The sequence below is a fragment of the Ranitomeya imitator genome, chromosome 1 (genome assembly GCF_032444005.1).
Source record: "Ranitomeya imitator isolate aRanImi1 chromosome 1, aRanImi1.pri, whole genome shotgun sequence".
Taxonomy (NCBI): Eukaryota; Metazoa; Chordata; class Amphibia; order Anura; family Dendrobatidae; genus Ranitomeya; species Ranitomeya imitator.
Genome location: NC_091282.1, coordinates 495,232,965 through 495,258,344, shown reverse-complemented (window position 1 = coordinate 495,258,344; position 25,380 = coordinate 495,232,965). Strand labels below are relative to the sequence as shown.

The window sequence follows — 25,380 nt, the reverse complement described above, 5'->3', positions numbered from 1 at the left end:
CCTGCTCACAGTGCCAAAACCACTGGTAAATGGTTTACTGACCATGGTATTACTGTGCTCAATTGGCCTGCCAACTCTCCTGACCTGAACCCCATAGAGAATCTGTGGGATATTGTGAAGAGAAAGTTGAGAGACGCAAGACCCAACACTCTGGATGAGCTTAAGGCCGCTATTGAAGCATCCTGGGCCTCCATAACATCTCAGCAGTGTCACAGGCTGATTGCCTCCATGCCACGCCGCATTGAAGCAGTCATTTCTGCCAAAGGATTCCCGACCAAGTATTGAGTGCATAACTGAACATTATTATTTGTTGGTTTTTTTGTTTGTTATTAAAAAACACTTTTATTTGATTGGATGGGTGAAATATGCTAATTTATTGAGACAGGTTTTTTGGGTTATCAGGAGTTGTATGCCAAAATCATCAGTATTAAAACAATAAAAGACCTGACAAATTTCAGTTGGTGGATAATGAATCTATAATATATGAAAGTTTAATTGTAATCATTACATTATGGTAAATAATGAAATTTAACACTATATGCTAATTTTTTGAGAAGGACCTGTATACTGCAGGGGAGGAGCTAACCTTTTTTTTGTCTCAGCTTAGTGTCAGCCTCTTAGTGACAGCAGCATAACCCATGGTCCTGTGTCCCCCAATGAGGCGAAGGAGAAAAGGGATTTTTTAATTAGGGAGAAACATTGAATCAGTAAAGGCATAGCGAATATTATATTTCAGTGAGCCACCTGAATGAAGTTTAATGGGGAAAGGGGGAGGAAAGGGAGGCAGTGGATAATTGCAACAGATTCCCTTTAAAAGGAATCTGTCACCACATTTGATCTATCTATTAATATGAGCATACAGGTTATAGACTGCTGAAGAGTGATACCTGTGTGTCTCATGTCAGATGTCTTGTTGGTGCTGAGAAATCATCCTCTTTATATAAATGACCTCTTCCAGGCTCTGGGTAGGACGCTGCCTGGAAGATAACTCTGCCTCCAGAGCTTATGTTACATGAAGGGGGAGTTACCAGTGTGATGTGTAATGGCCGCTCTAATATCACTGCAGAGCTGTGTGTGATTATAACTGACACATCTGCAGTTTCCTCTCAGCTTCCATCTCACAGGGTTGCAATACTTTTACAATACAGCAGAGCTCACAGAGCTGCAAAAAATGTGTTTGCAAGAAGACAAACCCCTGGGGACAGGGGTTTTCTGAAACTGGAAAAGCCTTAAATTTGTGTGACAAGAGCTGAAAAGCAAGTTAAGACTTTACCAGCTACATCCGCAGATTGAGGTGTGCTTCCATTTTCAACAGGATGGTTCTTTAACTGTGAAGAAGAATCTGTTTCTATCAAAGCTTTTGGCTCTTCATGAATTAAAGTGCTTTTTCTGTGAAGTTCATCTTTGGGTCCTGGCCCCTCATTGATGTGATCACCTGCAGAGCATAACCATTATAGGAATGAAAAGGTGATTAAAGTGGTAAATTATTACATTTTAATACACTTTTTCAATAAAATATATATTTAACAACAAAAAAAATGGGCTTCAACTGGCAATACCGTCACAGTTTACTATTATTGTTTAGTGTTTGCCATACATCTTGCAAGGGCAGCACTGAAATAGTCTGAATTGCTAGTTTCCTGGCTTGCAGCATCGGAGAGGTCACAGCTCAGGATGGCAGTACAACTACGCTGCTGGTTCAAATTGTGAGCTTCAGGAAAGCAATAAGCTGGGAGGCAGAGTAGTGTTTCACTCCTGAAGATCATACAACCCCTTTAAGAGATTTTGCACTTTGGAAAATAGTGGTCCCTAAATGATAGCAGTCAGATAGCATCTGAGGACACGGAGACTCAGAGGTTAGCACTGTTGCTTTGCAGCACTGGAGTCCTGGGTTCATTATCTCCTTGGAAAATATCTGCAAGGAGTTAGTATGTTCTCCCCATCCAGTTTCCTCTCACACTCCAAAGACGAAGCATGTTAGATTCTGAGCTCCGATGGCGTCGGTGATGATCTCTGTAAAGTGCTGTCAAATATGACGTCGCTATATAAGCAAATAAAATAAATAATAGTCGTGCTCCCCAGGTCCAGTGACAGCTCTTGGAAGCTTCTCCTGTCACTTTTTTGCCAGCAGCTACAACATCACATTGATAGCGCACAAGATAGGTGCAGTCAATGACTGAGCTCAGCGGTCTGTGCCATCTGCTTTAGTGGTGCACAGTGGTAATTTGCGCTATTGACATGACATGCAGCTGAAACAAAGACAATAGCAGCAGTAGCAGAGAGCCGGCGCTGTGCCGTGGAAGGACGAGTATGACATTTAACATAGAATCATAGAATGGTAGAGTTGGAAGGGACCTCCTGGGTCATCTGGTCCAACCCCCTGCTCAAAGCAGGATTCACTAAACATGAGTGCTGTCATTTGAAGAAAGCTTTTTTCGAGGAGTAAAACCCTATTAATGACCATTACTATTGGCTTCTACTAAACTAGTTAAACTAATGTATATACAGTCCAAAGAAATGAACTAGAAATCAGAGGGTTAGAAGGTGGAGAAGAAAACGTGGCTGTCAAGTCCATTTCATTACAAAAACTAAGTGAGGTTGGACATTGGTGATCATTGATTAAAATGTTACTGGGAATCAGATCCCATTTCATTCCAATGGAGATTGACAAGACTAAGGTCAATGCTCTGTCAAATGAGCAAACCTTTAAGTCACCTTTAATCCCGCTGAATACATTGGAAATTGTAAACAATAAAGGAATTGGCCTTCCTGAAACAAGTGTCAGAAATGCACACAATACCGTATCATAGCTGGAAAAAAATTCCAGCTCTGCAGGATCTTGAATAAAAGTACCTGTAGGGATTTGATAAGAACCAAAAAGTAGCTTGCTGCTGGATGAAGCATAGTTGAGAATGCTGCTGGTCAGTGATCAGCCAAAATGTGAGGTGTAGCTGAGAGAGAGACATGCTGGGACCTCGCTCTGAATGGAGACTGTGCTAAGCAGTCTGTTTGTGATGGCTGCAGGGAACCGTGTGGAAGCTGCAGTCTGTTCGGTGTGAACTGTGCCCGGGGTCGAATACTTCTGTTTGGCGCTGGAAGCTGCTGGAGCTTGGGCTGAAGTGGATACCGCGACTGGTGGGATCGTGGTTCTTCTGTGCTTGAAGTCTGCTCTGGGAGAAATTACTGTAATCTGCTCGGGTGAGCCCGCAATCATATATGTGATCATGATTAAAAGCACAGGCCACGTGCAAGTATCAGTGGTTGCTTTGGATGATAACGGTTTTGTTTGACAGAGCTGGGGCTAGTGTATAAGTAGCCAGGGTCTGTTCTGTTTAGTTACCACCTGGACAAGGCTAGAGATTTGGGTTTACGAGTTTGTTTTGGTGCTTGGCAACCTGTGGAAAGCAATAGAAACTGCACGTGTTTGGACCAACACTACATTGCCTGTATGAACGCTATCAAAAGCCCAATGTTTACCAGAGAGAGTGAATCCCTACAGTATGTAAAGAGGGACCTGGCCTTTAAAGGCAACCTGTCACCCCCCTCAGGCGTTTGTAACTAAAAGAGCCACATTGTGCGGCACAAATGCTGCATTCTGAAAAGGTGGCTCTTTTAGTTGTGATGCCTGCACACGCTGAAATAAACGTTTATAAAATGTGCCCCCTCATACCGTGAAATGTTCCCGGAGGCTGGTCTTTCCCTCCTTATCAGACGGAGCACAGCCGTCACTCCGGACCTGTGCGCGCCGACTCCTCTTGCAGCATTATCGTCCCCTGCGCCTGCGCATTAAGTTTTTTTTTCCGGGCGTGCGCAGTTGTGCTGCCCTTCGTACTTACAGCGCAGGTGCCGGGGACAATAATGCAGCAAGAGGAGGCGGCGCCCGGCGCACACAGGTTAGGCATGATGGCTATGCTGCGTCTGATAAGGAGTGAAAGACCCGCCTCCGGGAACATTTCACGGTATGAGGGGGCACATTTTATAAACGTTTATTTCAGCGTGTGCAGCATCATAACTAAAAGAGCCACCTTGTCAGAATGCAGCATTTGTGCAGCACAATGTGGCTCTTTCAGTTACAAACGCCTGAGGGGGGTGACAGGTTCCCTTTAAGGGGATTGAGGTGAAGAAAAACTGAAGGGACCCAACTGACTAGGCACACAACTATCCAGCTCTTTTAAGTCAATTTTTTTTTTTAAATGGTGCAACGTTTCAGAGTAAAACATACATGGCTGCAATCGTACATGGATAAGTGACTTTCAAACCAAAATGTAAAAACCACATAGGTTATTAATATTCAATTGATTAGGCCTATAAGTATCAGTGAAAAAGAAAGAGGTGTTCAGTATTACTGCAGTTGGTTCTGTGGTACCCACTGGAGTTCTGGAAATGCTGATTTACCAATGTTCTTTACATCCGCTCTCTGCTCTGGCAATAACAGCGAGGTGCCGAGCAGATGACAGTCTACTAGATTTTCATGAAAAAAGGAGCTGTCATTAACCAAGTTCATCTCAGGGACCTCACTAATCCATAAATGCCCTGATGGACCAACTGCTTTTAGCGATCTACAGTATGTATTGTATTTTGTACCGGCAAACAGGTTACATACTTCATGGAAAGATGACACAACCCTAAACAAGAGACAAACAGATCATGCTGTATAAATGCCGGTCTAGATAGGTTGCGAGAAGCTTCTGACCTGATAGAGGGTAAGGGGAATGCTATGGTGTGAGGTATGGTTAGTAGCTCTAGGAGAATACCTGGGCTAGGGTGCATATCAGTAGAGTCAAGCCTGATTAAATCCCTCACGAAGACAGCGTGCTCCCCAGAGTTAGCATCATTAGAATTATCCACACCAGAAAGGCTCACCAAGTCCACATCACTCCTACGTGCAGCGCTCTGAGGAGCTGAAGAGACAACTTGGGTTAAAAACATCCATGCACAAGCAGATTATACTAATGCTAAAAGCTGTAATTTATTTCATCTCATTTAATAAAACAGTATGAAATAACACAGGGTGTTTTCGATTTTCAGAAAATAAGGGAAAAAGGAAACATACCGTATATACTCGAGTATAAGCCGAGATTTTCAGCCCACTTTTTTGGGCTGAAAGTCCCCCTCTTGGCTTATACTCGAGTCATACCCAGGGGTCGGCATGGGAGTCTAATAATACTCACCTACTCCTGGCGCGGTCCCTGGCTTCCCGGCGCCGGTAGCTTCTTCCTGTACTGAGCGTTCACATGGTACCGCTCACTACAGTAATGAATATGCGGCTCCACCTCCCATGGGGGTGGAACCGCATATTCATTACTGTAATGAGCGGTAACGATGACCGCTCAATACAGGAAGAAGCAGCAGCGCCGGGGAAGCAGGGACTGCGCCAGGAGCAGGTGAGTATAATGGGGAGGGGAGCGCTGCGCGATATTCACCTGCTCCTCGTTCCGGCGCCGCTCCGTCTTCAGCAGTGACGCTCAGGTCAGAGGGCGCAGGGACGTGGTTAGTGCGCGCCCTCTGCCTGAACGTCAGTGCAGAAGACGCTGAAGATGGAGCGGCGCCAGAACGGGGAACATGTGAATATTGAAAGTGCCGGGTGCCTGAATGACAGAGAGGTGATTTTTTTTTTATTGCAGCAACAGCAAATGGGGCAAGTGTCTGTATGGAGCATCTGATTGGGCCATACAGTTTGTGCAGCACTATATGGGGCAAGTGTCTGGGGCCATAGCGTTTGTGGAGCACTATATGGGTCAAGTGTCTGCATGGAGCATCTTATGGGGCCATAATCAACGTTTGTGCAGCATTGTGTGTGGCAAGTGTCTGTATGGAGAATCTTACGGGGCCATGATCAACGTTTGTGCAGCATTGTATGTGGCAAGTGTCTGTTTGGAGCATCTTATGGGGCCATAATCAATGTTTGTGCAGCACTACATGGGGCAAATATCTTTATGGAGCATCTTATGGGGCCATAACCTTTATGTAGGATTATATGGGGCATATTTTAATATGGAGCATCTTATGGGGCATCATAAACTGTATGGAGCATTATATGGGGCTCCTGATTCAATATGGATATTCAAAAACACTTAACCTACTGATGTCTCGATTAATTTTACTTTTATTGCTATCTATTTTTACTTTTGACATTTACCGTAGCTGCTGCATTTCCCACCCTAGGCTTATACAAGAGTAACTAAGTTTTCCCAGTTTTTTGTGGCACAATTAGGGGGGGTCGGCTTATACTCGAGTATATAAGGTATGCTAAAATAAGGTACTCGCCTATAGAACAGTGAGCTAAAATGCCAACTCACTCACAACTTTATATCATTAGGGGCCATCTCTCTTTGTTTACTTAAATGCAATTGGACTAAGAAAAGTAATTTTTGTATTGGGTTTTGTTGCATGTTTGCCTTCTATACCTCTGTGCTGCAATGTCTTGTTGCTGGCTGCAGAAGGAGTTAACAGAGAATCTATCAATGAGCTAGTTCTGACATGAGGGTTTATCTTTTTCTGACCTCCTGGCAGCTGATTTATGACCACAGACCACATCAACAGGGAAAGTGCAGGGAAACAAAAATCCTATAACAGTCAAACAATGATTTTTTTTTTTAATAAAACCCAAATGCAAAAATTATTTTTAGCCCAAAGAACATACACTTAAGAAAAAAAAAATAATAATAATAATTTGCCCTCAAAAGATGAACAACATCTTTAATGTATGATGGCTCTCATCTGGAAAAGATTGGCAGATCTTACCGTCCTAAAATTGTGCATATCCTATATAAATATTAAAAAGACACCAAATTAAACCTGTTGGCCAAATCTGCAGCAGCACTTATTTGTACCTCAAAATATTCCTTCCTGGCCTTAGTTATTAAATTACCTGAAAAGATGTACATAGAACACAAAAAGGTTCTACAGCAACAAGACAATTTTGACCTTAATGACCAAACCAAATTTTTTAAACTCTGACCACTGTCACTTTATATGGTAATAACTCTGGAACGCTTCAACGGATCCTACTGATTCTGAGATTGTTTTTTTTTTTTTTGGACATATTGTACTTTACGATAGTGGTAAAATTTGGTCAATATGATTTGCGTATATTTATGACAATATAAAAAAATTGACAAAAACTTTGTGAAAATTTCATAATTTGCTAACTTAAAATTTGTATGCCTTTAAATCAGATCGTTATGCCACACAAAATAATAACTAACATTTCCCACGTCTTCTTTACATCAGCACAATTTTGGAAACATTTTTGGTAAGTTATAAGGGTTAAAAATTGATCAGTAATTTCTCAATTTTCCAACAAAATTTACAAAACTTTTTTTTAAAGTGAACCTGCCACCCCCAAAATCGAAGATGAGCTAAGCCCACCGGTTTTCTGTAATGCTGTAGATAAGCCCCGATGTATCCTGAAAGATGAGAAAAAGAGGTTAGATTATACTTACCTGGGTGGGCGGTCCGGTCCGATGGGCGTCACTGTCCGGGGCCTCCCATCTTCTTACGATGACGTCCTCTTCTTGTCTTCCTGCCGCGGCTCCGGCGCAGGCGTACTTTGTCTGCCCTGTTGAGGGCAGAGCAAAGTACTGCAGTGCGCAGGCGTTGGACCTCTGATCTTTCCTGGCGCCTGCGCATTGCAGTACTTTGCTCTGCCCTCAACAGGGCAGACAAAGTACGCCTGCGCCGGAGCCTGAAAACAAGAAGAGGACGTCATCGTAAGAAGATGGGAGGCCCCGGACCGGACCGCAGCGGGATCGCCCCTGGGTGAGTATAATATAACCTCTCTTTCTCATCTTTCAGGATACATCGGGGGCTTATCTACAGCATTACAGAATGCTGTAGATAAGCCCCTGATGCCGGTGGGCTTAGCTCACCTTAGATTTTGGGGGTGACAGGTTCCCTTTGAGGATCACATCACATCTGTAGCGATTTTGAGGGGTCTATGTGATAGACAATACCCAAAAGCTACACCATTTTAAAAACTGCATCCCTCAATACCACATTCAAGAAGGTTATTGAAGCTTCAGGCTCTTCACAGGAATTAATGGAATGTGGAAGGAAAAAAAATGATTATATTTTGTCTTGGCCCCAATTTTTTTACTTTACACAAGGGTAACAGGAGAAAATGAAGCTAAAAATGTGTTCTGCAATTTCTTCTGAATATGCCAATACCCCATATGTGGGCAAAAACTACTAATTTGGCACACGACATGGCTCAGAAGGGAAGCAGCACAGTTTGACTTTTTGAACGCAAAAATGACTGTTATCGATAGTGGACGCCATGTCACGTTTGGAGAGCCCCTGATGTGCCAGTGGAAAACCCTCAAGGATTTTATCCAGGGTTTTAACCGAAAGGTACTACACAGAATGCTCCCCACTCAAGTTTGCATCGGGGTGCTCCGGTATGCACCAAGTATCGTGGTACTCGAGCGACCCCAATGCAAATGCGAGTAGAGAGCCCTTGCACTCAAAACTAGTCGTCATATCGTCAAGCCCAACCCCAACGTTAACCCTAACCCAACCCTAATGGCAAAGAATGAAAGAAATAAAAATGATAAAATAGAAATGTATTGTGACTAAGGGATGACACAGGGAGGATGAGAGTCTTTCACAGTGATCAAAATGAACCAATAAGAACAATACTCACTATTGAATAACAGCGACCACGTGATCGGGTACCAGAAAAACTGTCCCTGATCGTGATCTCCAGGGTCTCAGCTACTCCTGGGTAGCTGAGACCACGGAGAGTTTCTGACGCTGGGGAGGACTATACCCTTATTCCCGTTTTAAAACGGCAATGAAGAAATAACGCCCCTTAACGGACGCAGTTTTAATGAGTTTTGGAGGTCGTTAAGGGATTAAAGGATTTTTCTATTCAATGTGTTGTTCTACATCATTACTTTCTTGCAGCTCTATAACTATATACACAGCAAAAAAAAACTATTTAAGTGTATACAATGGAAATGTATTCACAAAAATGTGCAAATTTGTAAAGAAAAAAAAACAAACAATCATTACCCTGAACTGAAAAAGCTTCAGGGACCAGTTTTGTATTCTTCATTGGTTTTCGAAACTGAGACAAACCCAGTACCACATTCCGAACCTTCGTCCATAGATAATTCCCACTGCGTTTACTGCTCGGCCATGGGCTCACCAGTACAACCTTAAACAAAAAAATGTGCAAAATTATACCACCCTGACCATGAAAATTATAAAGTAAATAAGTAAATACCTTGAAAAATCCATGTGCTCCCCTGATTCTGCCACATATTCCCTGTTTGTGATGCATCATTCTACTGACATTCATATTTATTGATTGTGGAACACAATATGTGAAATCTTTGCTTACAGCCCAACTGGGCATTTCTTCAGAGTTCATTCACGACAACTCACAGCTCAGCAGCTGATCTTGCATTCTCACACGAGGATCAGCTGTGATTAGCAAGGCCTGTTAGGAAGGGGTTAACGTACATGCCCCAAAGACGACTCTGAAGATACGCCCAGTTGGACTGCAAGCCATAGATTTCACATAGGCTACGTTCACATTAGCGTTTTGCGTGTTTGCGTCGGGCGCCGCAGCGGCGACGCATGCGTCACGCGCCCCTATATTTAACATGGAGGGCGCATGGACATGCGTTGTGCTGCGTTGTGCGACGCATGCATTTTTTTTTGCCGCAAGCGTTGGGCGCAGAAAACGCAACAAGTTGCATTTTTTTGCGTCCAAATTTCGGCAAAAAAAGGACGCATGCGTCGCAAAACGCAGTGTTTTAGCGTGCGTTTTTATTTGCATTGTGCGTTGCGTCGCCGACGCAGCGGCGCACAACGCAAATGTGAACGTAGCCATATTGAGCTCCAAGAGCAACAAATGATAATATCTCTGCAATGGACTGACGCAGCATCAAAATCTGAGAAGCGCTCCGAGATTTTTACAAGGCATTGAACTCAATTTTTTTAAGCAAGTGACAAGTGTTGTTTAAAGGCCCTACATTTTTCACACAGAGAACATTTAGAAAGAACATACGGTACATTTTTCATACCTTGTTATAGTAGCCATATGTGATTGCATTGGGCTGAATTTTAGCAATTCTCATTTCAAATAAGACCTTTACTGCCAAAGCAGGGTTCTCCCAAAGACCGCACAGTTGCATTACAACTCTATAACACACCTAAAAAGAGAAATTTAACATTGGCATAAAGCGTGATCTACACCAGGGGTGTCAAACTGCATTCCTCGAGGGCTGCAAACAGGTCATGTTTTCAGGATTTCCTTGTACTGCACAGGTGATAATTTAATCACCTTCAGATAATGATTGCAGCACCTTGTGCAATGCTAAGGAAATCTTGAAAACACGCGTGGTTTGCGGCCCTCGAGGAATGCAGTTTGACACCGCTGATATACACCATAGAACTGATATAAACAGTAAATTCTAAGCTAGATATTAAATTACACATTTGACTATAATTATTAATTATATTAGGCAAGTTAAATAAGCCCTTAAATGTGTTAGAATACTACAAACCTTTAGAACTACATATTAAGTACTTAATGACACATACTTTACTTTGAGACTAAGTATGATTGCAAATTAATAAAACTTGAATCAATCAAAAAACAAAGACAACAATTTTACATGTCTTATATATTGGAGTGCTTTAGTGTAAGAATACTCTAAGTGGATCATGTCAGATATTTTTTTTTGTGCTAACTATTTCTTATGGCCTCCATACACGTCAGCCAAACTCACCAATAGTTTAATGTGTATGGTGACCCCTGACACATGAGGTCAGGGAAGGTAAGAAGTCAGCATGTCAGATTTTGGACTGCTATTCCTTTTTGTTCTTTAAAAGGAATCTGTCAGTAGGATCAACCCTCCTAAACCATTTATATGGGCATGCAGGTCGTAAATAATATTACATCTTGACATCTGTGATCTGATGTCTTATTCCAGAGAAATCTACATTTTTCTTAATCTGTATAATTAGTTATTCAGACCTGTGGGCCGGACTTAGATCTACTTGAGAATCTGCCTCCAGAGCTTATTTTAAATGAATAAGTATTGTTACCAATGTGAGACATGTAATTCAGGAGAGTAGACTGTCAGTCATTAGATGTCTCACACTAGTATCGCCCGCTTTCATTTAAAATAACATCAGGAAACAGATTCTCATGCAGATCAGTGTCCGGGCCACATACTTTAGCAGATCTCAAGGTATCATTTTATGCAGCTTTGTATGACCTACATGCCATAATTTTCCTTTAAGAGATAAGCCGCCACTAGAAATGTCTGCCAGCGGCTCTGTCATACAGTGTACCGGAGAACTTGGAAGAGCGAGCACTCCCGTGTGTAGGAGAATCAGGCGAAAGAACGGTCTTCCCAAACGATGTTTCACCCAGCACCTAAAGTGTATGGAGGGCTTTGGATTCCTTAGGCTGCAATATCTGGACATCATTTGGGACAGATTCCCAAGCCAACATGCACAGACCCTGAAGTTTAACTACAAAGGCTCATTCCCCAATAATTACAGATGTGTTACTTTAACCTTAAAGACAGGTTCTGTAAGTAGCATATAATTAGAAAATCTTTAGTATTGGCAGGTATATCAAACTCGCAAATTAAAAATTCACATAAGATGGGTGTCACAAATCACCTCATCTAATGGATCCACCTCTGTCTTCCTCATTTTTACCAATACATCGTAGGACTTCTGGAGTGCCCGAGACTTTGAGTGAGAAACCTTGACATAAACTGGCAGACAGATGAACCACAAACTGAAGCACTGGCTGAACAAGCATTTAGGCCAATTGTTGGCATGGGTGCTGTACTTCCTCGCCAGTTTATGTGCAGCCTTAATCTCCTGAAAAAAAAATAGAGAATTTTTTTTGTACGTTTTAATGTTTATTAACATGGGTTTTAAAACTTAAACTCCACATGTATGCATAAAGGCATGTATTTCTGCAATTATGGTTTATTAAAAAAAAATACATTGTTTGGCTTCTACAGTTTTACTTTTCCCCACAAAAATGTTGTTTTAGTCGTAAATTTCTCATTTTCACAAGGGTAACAGGAGAAATGGACCCCTAAATTTGTTGACTTTTGGAGCTCAAAATTGGCCGGAAAAGCTAGCGGACGCCATGTAGCGTTTGGAAAGCCCCTGATGTGCTTACACAGTGGAAATCCCCCCTGCAAGTGACCCAATTTTGGATACTACACCCCTCAAGGATTTTTCTAGAGGTGTGTTTGAGCACATGGAGCCTACGGGTATTTCACAGAATTTTATAACATTGAGCCATGAAAAGGAGGGAGGAGGAATTTCCCGCAAATAAAAGAAAAAAAAAAAAAAAATGTTGCTCTATCCCCAAATTTTTCATTTTCACATGGATAACAGGAGAAATTGTACGACTAATTTGGGGGTCCATTTTTTTCCTGAGTACACAGATACCCCATATTTGTTAGAAAACTCTTGGTGGGGCACACGGCAGGGCATTACACCTGTCAGTGTTACACTGCTGTCATGGTCTAACAGGCCACCATAGCTGGCAGACCCGAAGGTCATCATTTGGCCTCTGGTTGCTGTAAGTACCATCGGCAGTCCAAGATTATAGGAGGTGCCGATCGGGTGGGAGAGGGAGACCCCTCAATCTCTTAGTCTTCGAATAGCTATCATCAGGGTATTTAGAAGGCTAAACAGCGAGAGCGGTATGGGCACCGAGGACCCTGGCTGTGACAGCCGGAGCTCGGATATTACTTAAGCAGAGCTCTCGGATGGTCACAGCTTCTGTAGCCCTAGCAAGCGTAGATGAATGCAAAATCCAAAAAATTACCTGCTTGCTTCTTTTAGCAATAAAGGTAGGGCTGCTTGCCACTCGATTGGCCTTTGGATTTCCATTGAAAGACAGATACTGCTCACGTGTCCGATCAAAAAGGGCGTAATCAAGCCTTGGAAAGCTTTTGTAGCTGCATGACAGGACAAATTACCAGCACTTTACATATAATTCAAAGCGTAACTTGCCTCACATACACACTTGTTTTCTTTAACCACACCTATTTTGAAAATACACCAGATAAATATTGAAATAATGCAAGTAAGTCCCCAGCCAACTTCATGAATGTTAAAAAAGAACTTGCTGTTAACTCATACACTTCATTGACAAGCAATTAACACCTTGAGTAAATATTTGAATAATAAATTAGTAAAAACAGAACAGATATCGTGAAGGAAACTAAATAAGTGTGTGAAATTCCAGGTCAGACTAGAGTAAGTGGCAAATCTGTATGACACTACAAATAAAAATGGTCCACTCTTATTAATGCAATGTAATCTTAAGGATCGGGCTATTTTGGACAACCCCGCCCGCACCACTAATTAGCACATTTCTGCCTATGCACAGCATGCACAAAAGCCGTCACCAGTGGTGCAGGCAGAGTTATAGGGCTCAGCATTCAGCTAACTGCTAGATCTGCAAAAGAGGAAAGAGTGACTATCAGAATGACAGCAAGAAGCCAAGTAAGTGACGCATGGAATTAGGGTCTATGCCCTTACATTATGCTACTTTTAAATAAGGTAGCAAAAACCTGGAGACAGATTCCCTTTAAAGGAGTATTCCAGTTTCAAAAAAATGATCGCCTACCTATATGATAAGTGGTAACTTCTAAAATCATGGTGATCCAACAGCGGAGACCCCCAATAATCACCAGAATGGGAATAATAATAATAATCTTTATTTATATAGCGCCAACATATTCCGCAGCACTTTACAGTTTAACCTTTGTCACTGTCTGAATGGAGAGATCCCTCCAATAATTTTCAATGGGACTGCCAGTAAAAAAGCTGAGCTATTCTGGAGACCTATTGGCATCTCAATGGTCAGACCCCATCAATCTACAGGTCAGCACTTATTCTGTAGATAAGTAACTTCTTGTAACCAGTATACCCCTTAAAAGGAACGTTTTGTTTTTTGTTTTGTTTTGAATCATCGTTTCCTGAAAGTCATGACTTTGTACATTTTATGACATTGTAGCCTTTTGTGGGATAACTTTTATTTTCCCATTGTCATCATTTTGTAACACATAAAACTTACTGATCAATTTAAATTGCATTTTTGAGAGGCAAGTTTTATTCTTTATGGCATTTAATGTGCAGTATATATTTTAAATATTAACTTTATTCTGGGGGTCACGAAGATCCCAAATTTATATCACATTTTATGCTTTACTACTTTTACTTAAAAAAAAAAAAAATACTGTGAAAATATCTCCCTATATATAGCTATGTCCATCTCACATGCTTCCAAGAGCCTTTCTTTATTTTCTTGACAATGCAACTGTATGAAGAATTATTTTTGAGAGACAAGGCAATATTTTCACTGGTACTTTTTTAAATATACATTTTGTCAATTTTAGGGGGAGATAAAAAATTAATAATCATTATTTATATAGCGCCAACATATTCCGCAGCGCTTTACAGTTTAACAATTTCGAACACAACAGTCATAAGTAACAATGTTAACAATACAATAATTAAAGCAGCACAAGATGACCCTGCTCGTGAGAGCTTACAATCTAAGATGAGGTGGGGGAGATAGAAAGTACATGTGTGTATTTACAATGATGTATTTACAATGATGGTCCAGCCATCTTCAGGGAGGGGGGATAGATGGAGATAGTGAATGGGCTACACATGCACACTTACACATAAAATTACTTTGATTAGGGAATGCGTTAGGCCGCTCTGAACAAATGTGTTTTGAGGGAGCGCACAAAACTATGCAAATTGTGGATGGTCCGAATTTCTTTGGGTAGAGCATTCCAGAGGATTGGCGCAGCACGGGAGACTTCTTGGAGTCGGGAGTGGGAGGTAAAATCTACAAAAACAACAATTCTGGCATTTTCCTTCATTGTTATTTTTTTTTTTTTTTACAGTTTACAGAGCAGGATCAAAATTTTGATAGCGGTATAGTCCGCATCATTACAGATGCTGAAATACCAATTATGTTTAGATTTATAGCATGTTTTTATAACATATTGATGTTAAAAAAAAAAAGTGATTTGGACAGTGACAAAATCTTTGTGATTTGCATTCTGCATGCCACGGTTTTGGATTCAAAATAAAACAACGGAGACGCAATTAAAGTGTAGACTTTCAGGTTTAATTAAAGGGGTTGAACAAATTCCCACACTTGGCGAACACTGAGGGGAGAATAAATTGGCAGCGTTCTGATTTCAGTCACGGGGGCGGAGCCGGCGTGGGTTCAGTCACCGCTCTGAGAATACAGAGTCAGAGCCTTGTGCCCAGTAACAGCCGCCGCTCTGATACAGAGTGCTGAGAAAGCCCAATGCTGCTAGGGGGAAATAAAGTTCATTTTCTCCCTGCAGCATTCAGCTACATGTAGGTCCCAGGCAAGTTAACACGATTAACCTGCAGATTAACCCCAGATCTACAAATTAATAATGTTTTTTTTTCTGGTGACAGATTCCCTTTATGTTTTGTCTTAAGCATGTGAAATGAATGCTCAATGGGGCTGAGATCTGACTCGGCCATAGCAGAAAATTCCACTTCGTGTCTTAAAAAACTGCTCCGCAGTATGTTTTGGGTAATTGTCCATCTGCACTGTGACGCTTCATCCAATCAAGCTTGCTGTATTTGATTGAATCTGAGCAGGGAGTATAGACCTGTACACTTCAGAATTCATCTGGTTGCTCACATCAATAAACATTAGTGACCCAGTGCCACTGGAAGCCATGTTTGCCCATGCCATCACACTGCCTTCCACCATGTTTTACAGAGGATATGGTGAGCTTTGGATCATAAGCCATCCCAAGCCTTCTCCATTCTTTCTTCTTCACATCATTCTGGTACAGGTTGATCTTAGTTTCATCTGGCCTTTCTATTTTTAAGGCTGATTAATGGTTTGCACCTAGAGGTGAACCCTCTGTAATTTCTCTCATGAAGTCGTCTCTTTATGGTAGACTTAGATACTGAAACACCGACTTCCTGGAGAATGTTTTTCACTTGGGTGTATGTTGATAAGGGGGTTTTCTTCACCATGGATAGGATTCTGTGATAATCCACCACTGTTGTCTTCTGAGGACATCCAGTCTTTTATTTTTTAGCTCCCAGAGCGCTCTTTTTTATGCAGAATATACTAATTGTTAATTTGGCCACTTCTAACATTTCTGCTATCCCTTTGATGGATTTCTTCTTTCTTTCAGCCTATATGCCCAGAAACAATTTTTTAGACCAGGGGTGTCAAACTGCATTCCTCGAGGGCTGCAAACAGGTCATGTTTTCAGGATTTCCTTGTACTGCACAGGTGATAATTTAATCACCTACACAAATAATGTGTAGGTGATTAAATTATCACCTGTGCAGTACAAGGAAATCCTGAAAACATGACCTGTTTGCAGCCCTCGAGGAATGCAGTTTGACACCCCTGGTTTAGACTATAGATGCCATAGGAACTCATTAGCACCCTAAAATTGCATTGCAGGTGGCCAGTGGATGTCAGAAGGACCCCCTGCGACTGCAAAATACTTTAGGTGCTGTAAACAGGAGGTAACTGCACCAATCAGGACCTGGGAGGGTTCAGGTAATCACTGCAGCGGTTACTGACTGCCTGTAGCAGTCAAATTCCATCAGAGCTACAAGACACAATCGGCATTCTTGATTTTTCTTCTGATCCATATGGAACCTGGTTACTGCAGCAAATCAGAGGCTACTGATTGGTTGCAGTGGTCACCAAATGCCAGCCACCATCAGATTGATGACTCCAAGAGATCAGCATGGGACATATCCAGAAATACAGAAATGTGGTGGGGATCTGGAAGGTGGGGGCCATTTTAATTTTTTCATTTTGGAACCTCCAAGGGATGATTGTTAATTAATACAAGTGGACAAGCTCTTTAAGCTAATAATGGACAAAAAAGAAAGGATTGTTCACTTCTTGGTTTGTGCAGAATAGTTGGTCATTTATTAAAGTAGTTGTACAATCAGGACAACCTCTTTCCATCTACTGCATGAGACCCAACTGAAGAGAGGGGCTTTCACTGTGGAAGACTACAGATAACCAAGCGTTTAATGGTTGTCCATGTAAGATGACTGTATATCTTTTTTGAAGGTTTCCACTCAATAGCCGTTCACCTAGCCTGAATGATGGCTCACCAAAGTCTCCACTCACTGCTGCTGAAATCTCACACTGCTCAGTACAAACTACCTGTCAGTCAGGCTGGATGGATGGGCCAACATTGAATATACAGTCTCAAGAGCTCTCTCATGCTTTAGATGTATTCAGATTAACAACAAGATTGAACAGGCATTTGGCCATTAAGTACATCACCCTCATCAGGCCCAAGAATTTCAATGAAATTGTCTCTATTCTTTAAAAAAGTGTGACAGATCTACTTTAAGAGTAATGAAATACCTATATTTTGGAGCAGGATCAGGCCCATCCTCTGGCAGAGGCTCAGGAGGCATTATAAATACTGTGTGCTCACTCTTCTGTGACTCGTCCAGCTCTATCAGACGGGTGTCTTCTGGGTATTCCTGGTCTGCCTGTCAAGCAGATACCGTAATTATGCCAATAAATAGTATAAGAAAGAACAGAAAAAAAATATTAAACTGGAAGATTCTGAAATTGATGCTACAAAGACACATACCTTGTCCCCTTTTTCATTGCCTTTGTCAGGAAACAGCTAAAAATGTAAATAAAGACATAAGCATGCGAGTGTGAGAATAGTGTACTTATCTTGTAGTGATCTTGCGTGACAGCTTACATTCCAGAGCTCCATTTACCAGATTACAAGTTCTTATGTTCCCTACTTGTTTAGTACAGAGCATGGTAATTGTCATTACTTGAATTGTAGCTTCCATTTCTGAAGTACCGTCCAACAATGCAGTAAAACTACCGTAACGCTCCAAGAATGCAGCACAGAGAAATGCATTGCAGGGTCTCAGCTGAGCTATGAAGAGTGTGCCGTTTTCACCAAGCCATTACGAATATTATAAACAACCAGCGATGCTAAACAGGGATGACGCAGGTTCTCTATTCCCACAGATGGCACCCACTGATCCCAAGAACAGTGCTCTAAAGCGCCCCATCGGAGCACCATTGCTCCATTCATTTACTACCGGACTCTGTACGGTAGAACTGACTTCTCCCTATTCTAGATCCTCAGATTGGCACAGCGGTTGTAATTTAGTCATACTGTATAACGGTAACTTACAATATTTTTTATACCTTATCAATACAGTCATCAAAAAAAGCTAGGCTTGTGTCTTTGTCACTGACAAAGCTGCATTCTTCAATGAAACGGATGAAGATCTGTGTTGTCATTAGTTGGGTGAAAAACTTTGCGTAAGCGCGATCTCTGCTTCTCAGAAACCCTGTAATGGGAGATAAAAAATGTGTACGGTAGCAACGTAAATCCTAGACTGCCATAATAGGTGCTTTTATGTAAACCATTTGTATATACAAAGTCTACAGAAAAACTAGAATTTGATGAATACGTAAGTGCTGAAATAAATAGGGTTAAAATAATATATGGAAGCATCTCAAAAATTATCAGTTTTAAAGTGCGTAATTCCAGGATGTGGCACACATGAAAAACATAAGGCAGAACCTGTATAATATGAGGATCCTGCCCACATGGCAAAGGGCACGGAGACATTAGGTGAAAGTAAAAGCTACTCATACGGCACTGTGGTGGCATGAGGGTTACTGAAGGCTTTCCGGAATAGGGAACTTACAGGTTGGATTTGAAGGCTTCAAAAAATGTGGGAGAAAGATTTACCAGTTACAGTAGCAAATTCTAGACTATTGGGGAAGCACGGGAGAAATCTTGCAAATAGTTGTGCAAAGAGCAGACAAGAAAAAGGTTAAGTATGGGCTGCCACTTGGAGACATAAGTCATGGTTAACATTTTGTAGTTAATTCACTGGGCAGCCAGTGAAGGGATTGACAGGGAAGAATAGCAGAGGGGCAACAAGGGGCAAAATGGAATAGCTGGGAAGCAGTTGTTGATAGTGGATGGAGGGATTAAACAGTAACAGATGAGCAGGGATAGTGAACATTGTTGCAGTAGTCCAGGTTGGAGATGATGATGGCATGCAGTAGCAGATTTTTCAGCTGGAGGTGGTAAGGCCTTGAATGTGCTGTTTGTAAGCAGAGCAGAGTCAAAGGTTACCCTGAGGCCGTGAACTTATGAGATTGGGGAAGGAGTGATTGAGAGGTGGAGACCACTTATTAAGATGGTGTAAGGATCATGAATTATACATGTATACGCTTTTTTTTTTACCTTGGCGGTCAAAAAGTGAATCTGCGGCAGTAGCCTTTTTAGATGGCGCCTCAGTGATGGGCTTCAAGTAAGTCCTGTAGCCTTTTAGTATCGATGCCATAAAGCGTAGAAATGCCTCTTGAATTTCTATTTCAAGCTCACGCATTTTCTTTTGCCAGGAGAAATCGGCTTCAATTGGAGTCATTTCTATTGCACTCTCCTGAGTTTGTCGGTGTACTGTAAAAATAATTTTTCAAGATACAAATTATCATAGACACTTTACATACAACTGCACCCCAATGAAATATTGAGGGCTGGAAAATGTGAGAATAAATTCAATTTTGATTAAAAAAAAAAAAAAACGTTGTGAAATAAAAGTAGACCAAAATATAAAACCTTTCTAAAATATACAGTTTAATTAGGAAAACTAGAGCATGCTCCCTAGTCTACTATATAATTGTCTAAGGGTCACTTCCGTCTTTCTGTCACGGATATTCATTGGTCGCGGCCTCTGAAATGGAAATCCAAATCGCTGATTGGTCGTGGCAAAAAAGCCACGACCAATCAGCGATGGGCACAGTCCGGAAGAAAATGGCCGCTCCTTACTTCCCGCAGTCAGTGCCCGGCGCTCCGCTCCATACTTGTACTTGTTTTATTATGTATACCCCTCCTCACATGTAAAGCGCCATGGAATAAATGGCGCTATAATAATAAATAATAATAATAATACTCTCCTCCAGTCACCACTCACACAGGATTAATGCCACTGGACCACGTTATGCCTCGGGTAACGCACTTCGTAACCGCTGCTATTAACCCTGTGTGTCCCCAACTTTTTACTATTGATGCGGCATCAATAGTAAAAAATCTAATGTTAAAAATAGTAAAAAAACAAAAAACCTGCTATTCTCACCCTCCGTAGTCCGCCGAGCCACTTGCGCCGGCCGCTATCTTCTGTTTCCGGCATTGCATTGCGAAATTACCCAGAAGACTTAGCGGTCTCGCGAGACCGCTGAGTCATCTGAGTAATTTCGCAATGCAACCTGGGAACGGAAGATGGCGGCAGCCGCGCGCGTATCGCCGGAGCTTCGGTGGATCCTAGGGGGTGAGTATATAACTTTTATTTTAATTATTTAACAGGGATATGGTGCCCACACTGCTGTATACTACGTGGGCTGTGTTAGATACCGCGTGGCCGCTATATACTGCATAGGCAGTTCTATATACTCCGTGGGCTGTGCTATATATTACGTGGCTGCTATATACTGCATGGGCAGTGCTATAGATTACGTGGCCACTGTTATATAGCCTGTGCTATATACTATGTGGCTGCTATATACATACATATTGTAGAATACCGGATGTGTTAATACAGGCCACGCAATATATAACAGTGGCCACGCAGTATATAACACAGCCACGTACTATATAACACAGCCCACGCAGTATATAGAAGCCATGCAGTATATAACACAGACCACGCAGTATATAACACTGGCCACGTAATATATAGCACACCCCACGCAGATTATAGCAGCCACGTAGTATATAACACTGCCCACGCAGTATATAGCACCCACGCAGTATATAACACTGCCCATGCAGTATATAACAGTGGCCATGTAATATATAGCACATCCTACGGAGTATATCACACAGCCCATGCAGTATATAACACTGCCTATGTAGTATATAGCGGCCACAAGGTATCTAACACAGCCCACGTAGTATACAGCAGTGTGGGCACCATATCCCTGTTAAAAAATAATTAAAATAAAAAATAGTTATATACTCACCCCCTAGGATCCACCGAAGCTCCGGCGATACGCGCGCGGCTGCCACCATCTTCCGTTCCCAGGATGCATTGCGAAATTACCCAGATGACTTAGCGGTCTCGCGAGACCGCTAAGTGTTTGGGTAATTTCGCAATGCATCGCCGGGAACGGAAGCTGGTGAGCGGCTCGGCGGACTACGGAGGGTGAGAATAGCAGGTTTTTTGATTTTTTATTATTTTTAACATTACATTTTTTTACTATTGATGCTGCATAGGCAGCATCAATAGTAAAAAGTTGGGGACACACAGAGTTAACAGCAGCGGTTACGGATTGCGTTACCCGTGGCATAACGCGGTCCGTTACCGCAGGCATTAACCCTGTGTGAGTGGTGACTGGAGGGGAGTATGCGGGCGCTGGGCACTGACTTCGGGGAGTAAGGAGCGGCCATTTTCTTCCGGACTGTGCCCGTCGCTGATTGGTCACGGCAAAACAGCCACGACCAATTAGCGACTTGGATTTCCATGACAAACAGAGGCCGCGACCAATGAATATCCGTGACAGAAAGAAGGACAGACAGAAAGACGGAAGTGACCCTTAGACAATTATATAGTAGATGTTTTGAATATTAGGGAAAAACTCTGTGATTGATCCATTATTTAAAGTGTTTATTGCACCACAAATATTACCAGGCAACAAGTTTCTTATGTCAGTACCAATAGAGCAATACTTAACTTGGTACAGATTTTCTTTTCTTTTTTTTAAACGTGATTAAAGTGAAATATGGAAAAGCTAAGAGAGTCCAGTAACTTTATATTTACAGCAATGAAACTGCGTGAGGGCTTGTTTTTTGTGTGGCGAGGTTACGTTTTTATGAATGACATTTTGGGATACATGTTTTGACAGCTTTTTAACCCCTTCATGACATGCGCCGTACTAGTACTGCGCATGTCGTGTCTCCCCCTTTGATGTGGGGTCCGGCGGTGAGCCCACATCAAAGTCGCAACATGTCAACTGTTTTGTACAGATGACATGTGCGTGCAATAGCGGCGGGTGAAATCACGATTCACCCGCCACTATTAACCTGTTAAATGCCTCTGTCAAACGCTGACAGTGGCCGGAAATGAGCGCATCGCCGACCCCCGTCACATGATCGGGGGTCGGCGATGCGTCAGGATGGGTTACTGATGCTGGCCTGCTGTGAGCGCCACCATGTTGTCGGCGCTCATAGAAAGCCTGCAATTCAGCTACATAGCAGCGATCTGATGATGGCTGCTATGTAGCTGAGCCGATCGAGTGGTGGGTGCTATCTTCTAGCTTCCCATGGAGGCTATTGAAGCATGGCAAAAGTAAAAAAAAATGTTTTTAAAAATATGAAAATAATGAAAAAAAAAAAATATATGAAAGTTTAAATCACCTCCCTTTCCCCCATCCAAAATAAAGATGAAGAAAGAGCAAGAAAAAGATCATGCCCACAGACAGGAACACCTCCATATATATACCAGTATCAAAAATAGTTTTTACTAAATTGGCAAAAAACTCAAGACTGCACATAAGTACACACACAAAACAACAACACAAAAACCATTAAAAACACTTAAAAATGCAAACATGCCCATATATATATATATATATATATATATATATATATATATATATATATATATATATATATATATATATATATATATATATATATATATATATGTCATATCCTAGAATGAGGAAAATGACAGCCCACAAAACATGTGCTTCCCACAATAAGGTTATCACAAGAATCTGACTGCACAAGCGAAAATGGAAAAAGAAAAAAAAAACCCCGTCATACCCACAGTCCAAAGCCATAGAGAAAGATCTTGTGGAAGCCGCTACTCAGGCGGCGATACGCGTGGGAGCCTATCCCACATTCTGCTTCCCCACTTCACAAGATCTTTCTCTATGGCTTTGGACTGTGGGTATGACAGGGTTTTTTTGTTTTTTTTTCCCCCCCATGGGATTGAGGTTTTGGGCTCTTGCATTGTCTAGTTCCCCCTCTCCCTCCCGCAGGTCCTATGCGTACTATTACTGAAACATTTCATATATTAACATCTGTTATGCTTTTCTATTTTTTTCTACTGTCTCATTCATCACCATCTTTGTTGTACGCCTTTTTTCATCAGTTACATTTTTTCTTTTTGCCATATGACTAAAGTTTCTATATTATTGAAGTATCCTGCACGCATATTATGTGCCTTATTATAGGGATGTATGGTATTGCAATATTAACATCTTCACACCCATTTTATGGAGAGGTGATTTATCCTTGCATTATCTTCGCTTGTGCAGTCAGATTCTTGTGATAACCTTATTGTGGGAAGCACATGTTTTGTGGGCTGTCATTTTCCTCATTCTAGGATATGACACACATATATATATAGGCATGTTTTCTTGCATGTTTGCATTTTTAAGTGTTTTTAATGGTTTTTGTGTTGTTGTTTTGTGTGTGTACTTATGTGCAGTCTTGAGTTCTTTGCCAATTTAATAAAAACTATTTTTGATACTGGATTATATATGGAGGTGTTCCTGTCTATGTGGGCATGATCTTTTTCTTGCTCTTTCTTCATGTTTAATCATAAGCCCACAGCGAACCTTCCAATCTTTGGTGTATTTTTGCGGTGCCCTCCATTTATCTATTTATTCCATCCAAAATAAAACAATAAAAAAAAAAAAAATCAAACCTACACATATTCGGTATTGCCGAGTTCAGAATCGCCCGATCTATCATTAAAAAAAAGCATTAACCTGATCGTTAAACGGTGTAGCAAGAAAAAAATTTTACACGCCAGAATTACGTTTTTTTGGTTGCCGCGACATTGCATTAAAATGCAATAACGGGCGATCAAAAGAATGTATCTGCACAAAAGTGGTATCACTAAAAACGTCAACTTGGCACACAAAAAATAAGCCCTCACCCGACCCCAGATCATGAAAAATGGAGACGCTACAGGTATCGGAAAATTGGGCATTTTTTTTTTTTTTTTAAGCAAAGTTTTGAATTTTTTTTCACCACTTAGATAAAAAAGAACCTAGACATGTTTGGGGTCTATGAACTCATAATGACCTGGAGAATCATAATATCAGGTCAGTTTTAGCATTTAGTGAAGCTAGCAAAAAAGCCAAACAAAAAACGAGTACAAGACATGGTAAAACCAATGGTGTCATTCAAAAGTAAAACTCGTCCCGCAAAAAATAAGACCTCACATGACCATATTGACGGAAAAATAAAAAAAGTTATGGCTCTGGCAAGGTGGGGAGCGAAAAACGAATAAACGAAAAAGGGCCGCGGCGTGAAGGGGTTAATGACATTTTTTTTTTTTTAGATAAAGATGCCGACTGAAGAGACAAAATTCTAGAGTTTCAATTTTTTTCTCTACGGCATTTACCAAAAGGCCTAATTTTATATTCTTGCAGATAGGACTTGTGCAGGTATGTGGATATGAAACATGCTAGCTTTTTTATGTATTTTTGAAAGGTGGAAGGGAATAGATTACTTTAAAATACTTGTTATATTTCTAAAATATTTCTTTCTTTTTTTTTTTTTTTTTAAGACCCAAACACAAGCTGTCTGCAAGTCGTCCATGTTTGCACGCAATGCCTCACAACTAACAACTGCTTGAAGTCGCACAATAAAATGACCATATACCTGTCAACAGCTGGGGGTGGATCTTTTTCAAAATACTGAGGAGGTTCTTCACTGGTTTCTTTGGAAGTTGCTTCCAGTTTAAGGTTCTCTTATCCTCCGACCTGCAGAAATAACACAAAGCTAAGCAAAATAATGTATATTAAATATGAAATCTTAGTAAAAACCCGTAAATTAGTTCTTATTTGCAAGTTTATAACTGATTTGCAGTTCTTGAAAATGGCAGATACAGCCACCCTACACTTTGCCCTTCAATGCAAACTGACATGCATGTATGTGTCATTGCAGGGGTGCTCATATATGAAGGGGGCTCAGGAGATGTGCTTTCTTCAAGCAAAGTAGACAATGGCTTTTACCTTACCAGCAGGGGTCTGAGCTGAGCATCAATCACTGCTAACAGTTAAAAGGGATCCTGTCACCAGAAAAATGCTATTAACATTCAGATATGGGGTTAATCTGCAGTGGACTAAAAGTAAAAGTGTAAAATCCCTCTGTTAACCCATTAAAACTAAGGACAATAAAATAAACATAGTTGTTAGGTCATGTCCAGTCTATCAAAATCTAGAATTAACCGACCTATACAGTAAATGTTGTAAAGTAAAAAAAAAAAAAAAAATCAGAATGCCAGAATTGTTTTTATCTACACGCCGTAAAAAAAAAA

The 25,380-nt window shown here is 41.2% G+C and overlaps 1 protein-coding gene across 2 annotated transcripts in view; it reads right to left on the bottom strand.

Annotated features, from left to right (window-relative positions):
• The window catches only part of DENND4C (DENN domain containing 4C), a 181,820-nt gene that overhangs the window by 44,025 nt on the left and 112,415 nt on the right, over nucleotides 1-25,380 (bottom strand). For both annotated transcript variants that reach the window (XM_069766158.1, XM_069766167.1), the window contains exons 11-21: nucleotides 24,723-24,823; nucleotides 19,290-19,505; nucleotides 18,233-18,378; nucleotides 17,652-17,687; nucleotides 17,417-17,547; nucleotides 12,821-12,953; nucleotides 11,647-11,853; nucleotides 10,035-10,163; nucleotides 9,016-9,160; nucleotides 4,755-4,901; nucleotides 1,274-1,435 (exon numbers count right to left, since the gene is read on the bottom strand). In XM_069766158.1, coding sequence (XP_069622259.1) covers nucleotides 1,274-1,435; nucleotides 4,755-4,901; nucleotides 9,016-9,160; nucleotides 10,035-10,163; nucleotides 11,647-11,853; nucleotides 12,821-12,953; nucleotides 17,417-17,547; nucleotides 17,652-17,687; nucleotides 18,233-18,378; nucleotides 19,290-19,505; nucleotides 24,723-24,823 — 1,553 coding nt within the window. The remainder of the gene's footprint in view (nucleotides 1-1,273; nucleotides 1,436-4,754; nucleotides 4,902-9,015; nucleotides 9,161-10,034; nucleotides 10,164-11,646; nucleotides 11,854-12,820; nucleotides 12,954-17,416; nucleotides 17,548-17,651; nucleotides 17,688-18,232; nucleotides 18,379-19,289; nucleotides 19,506-24,722; nucleotides 24,824-25,380) is intronic.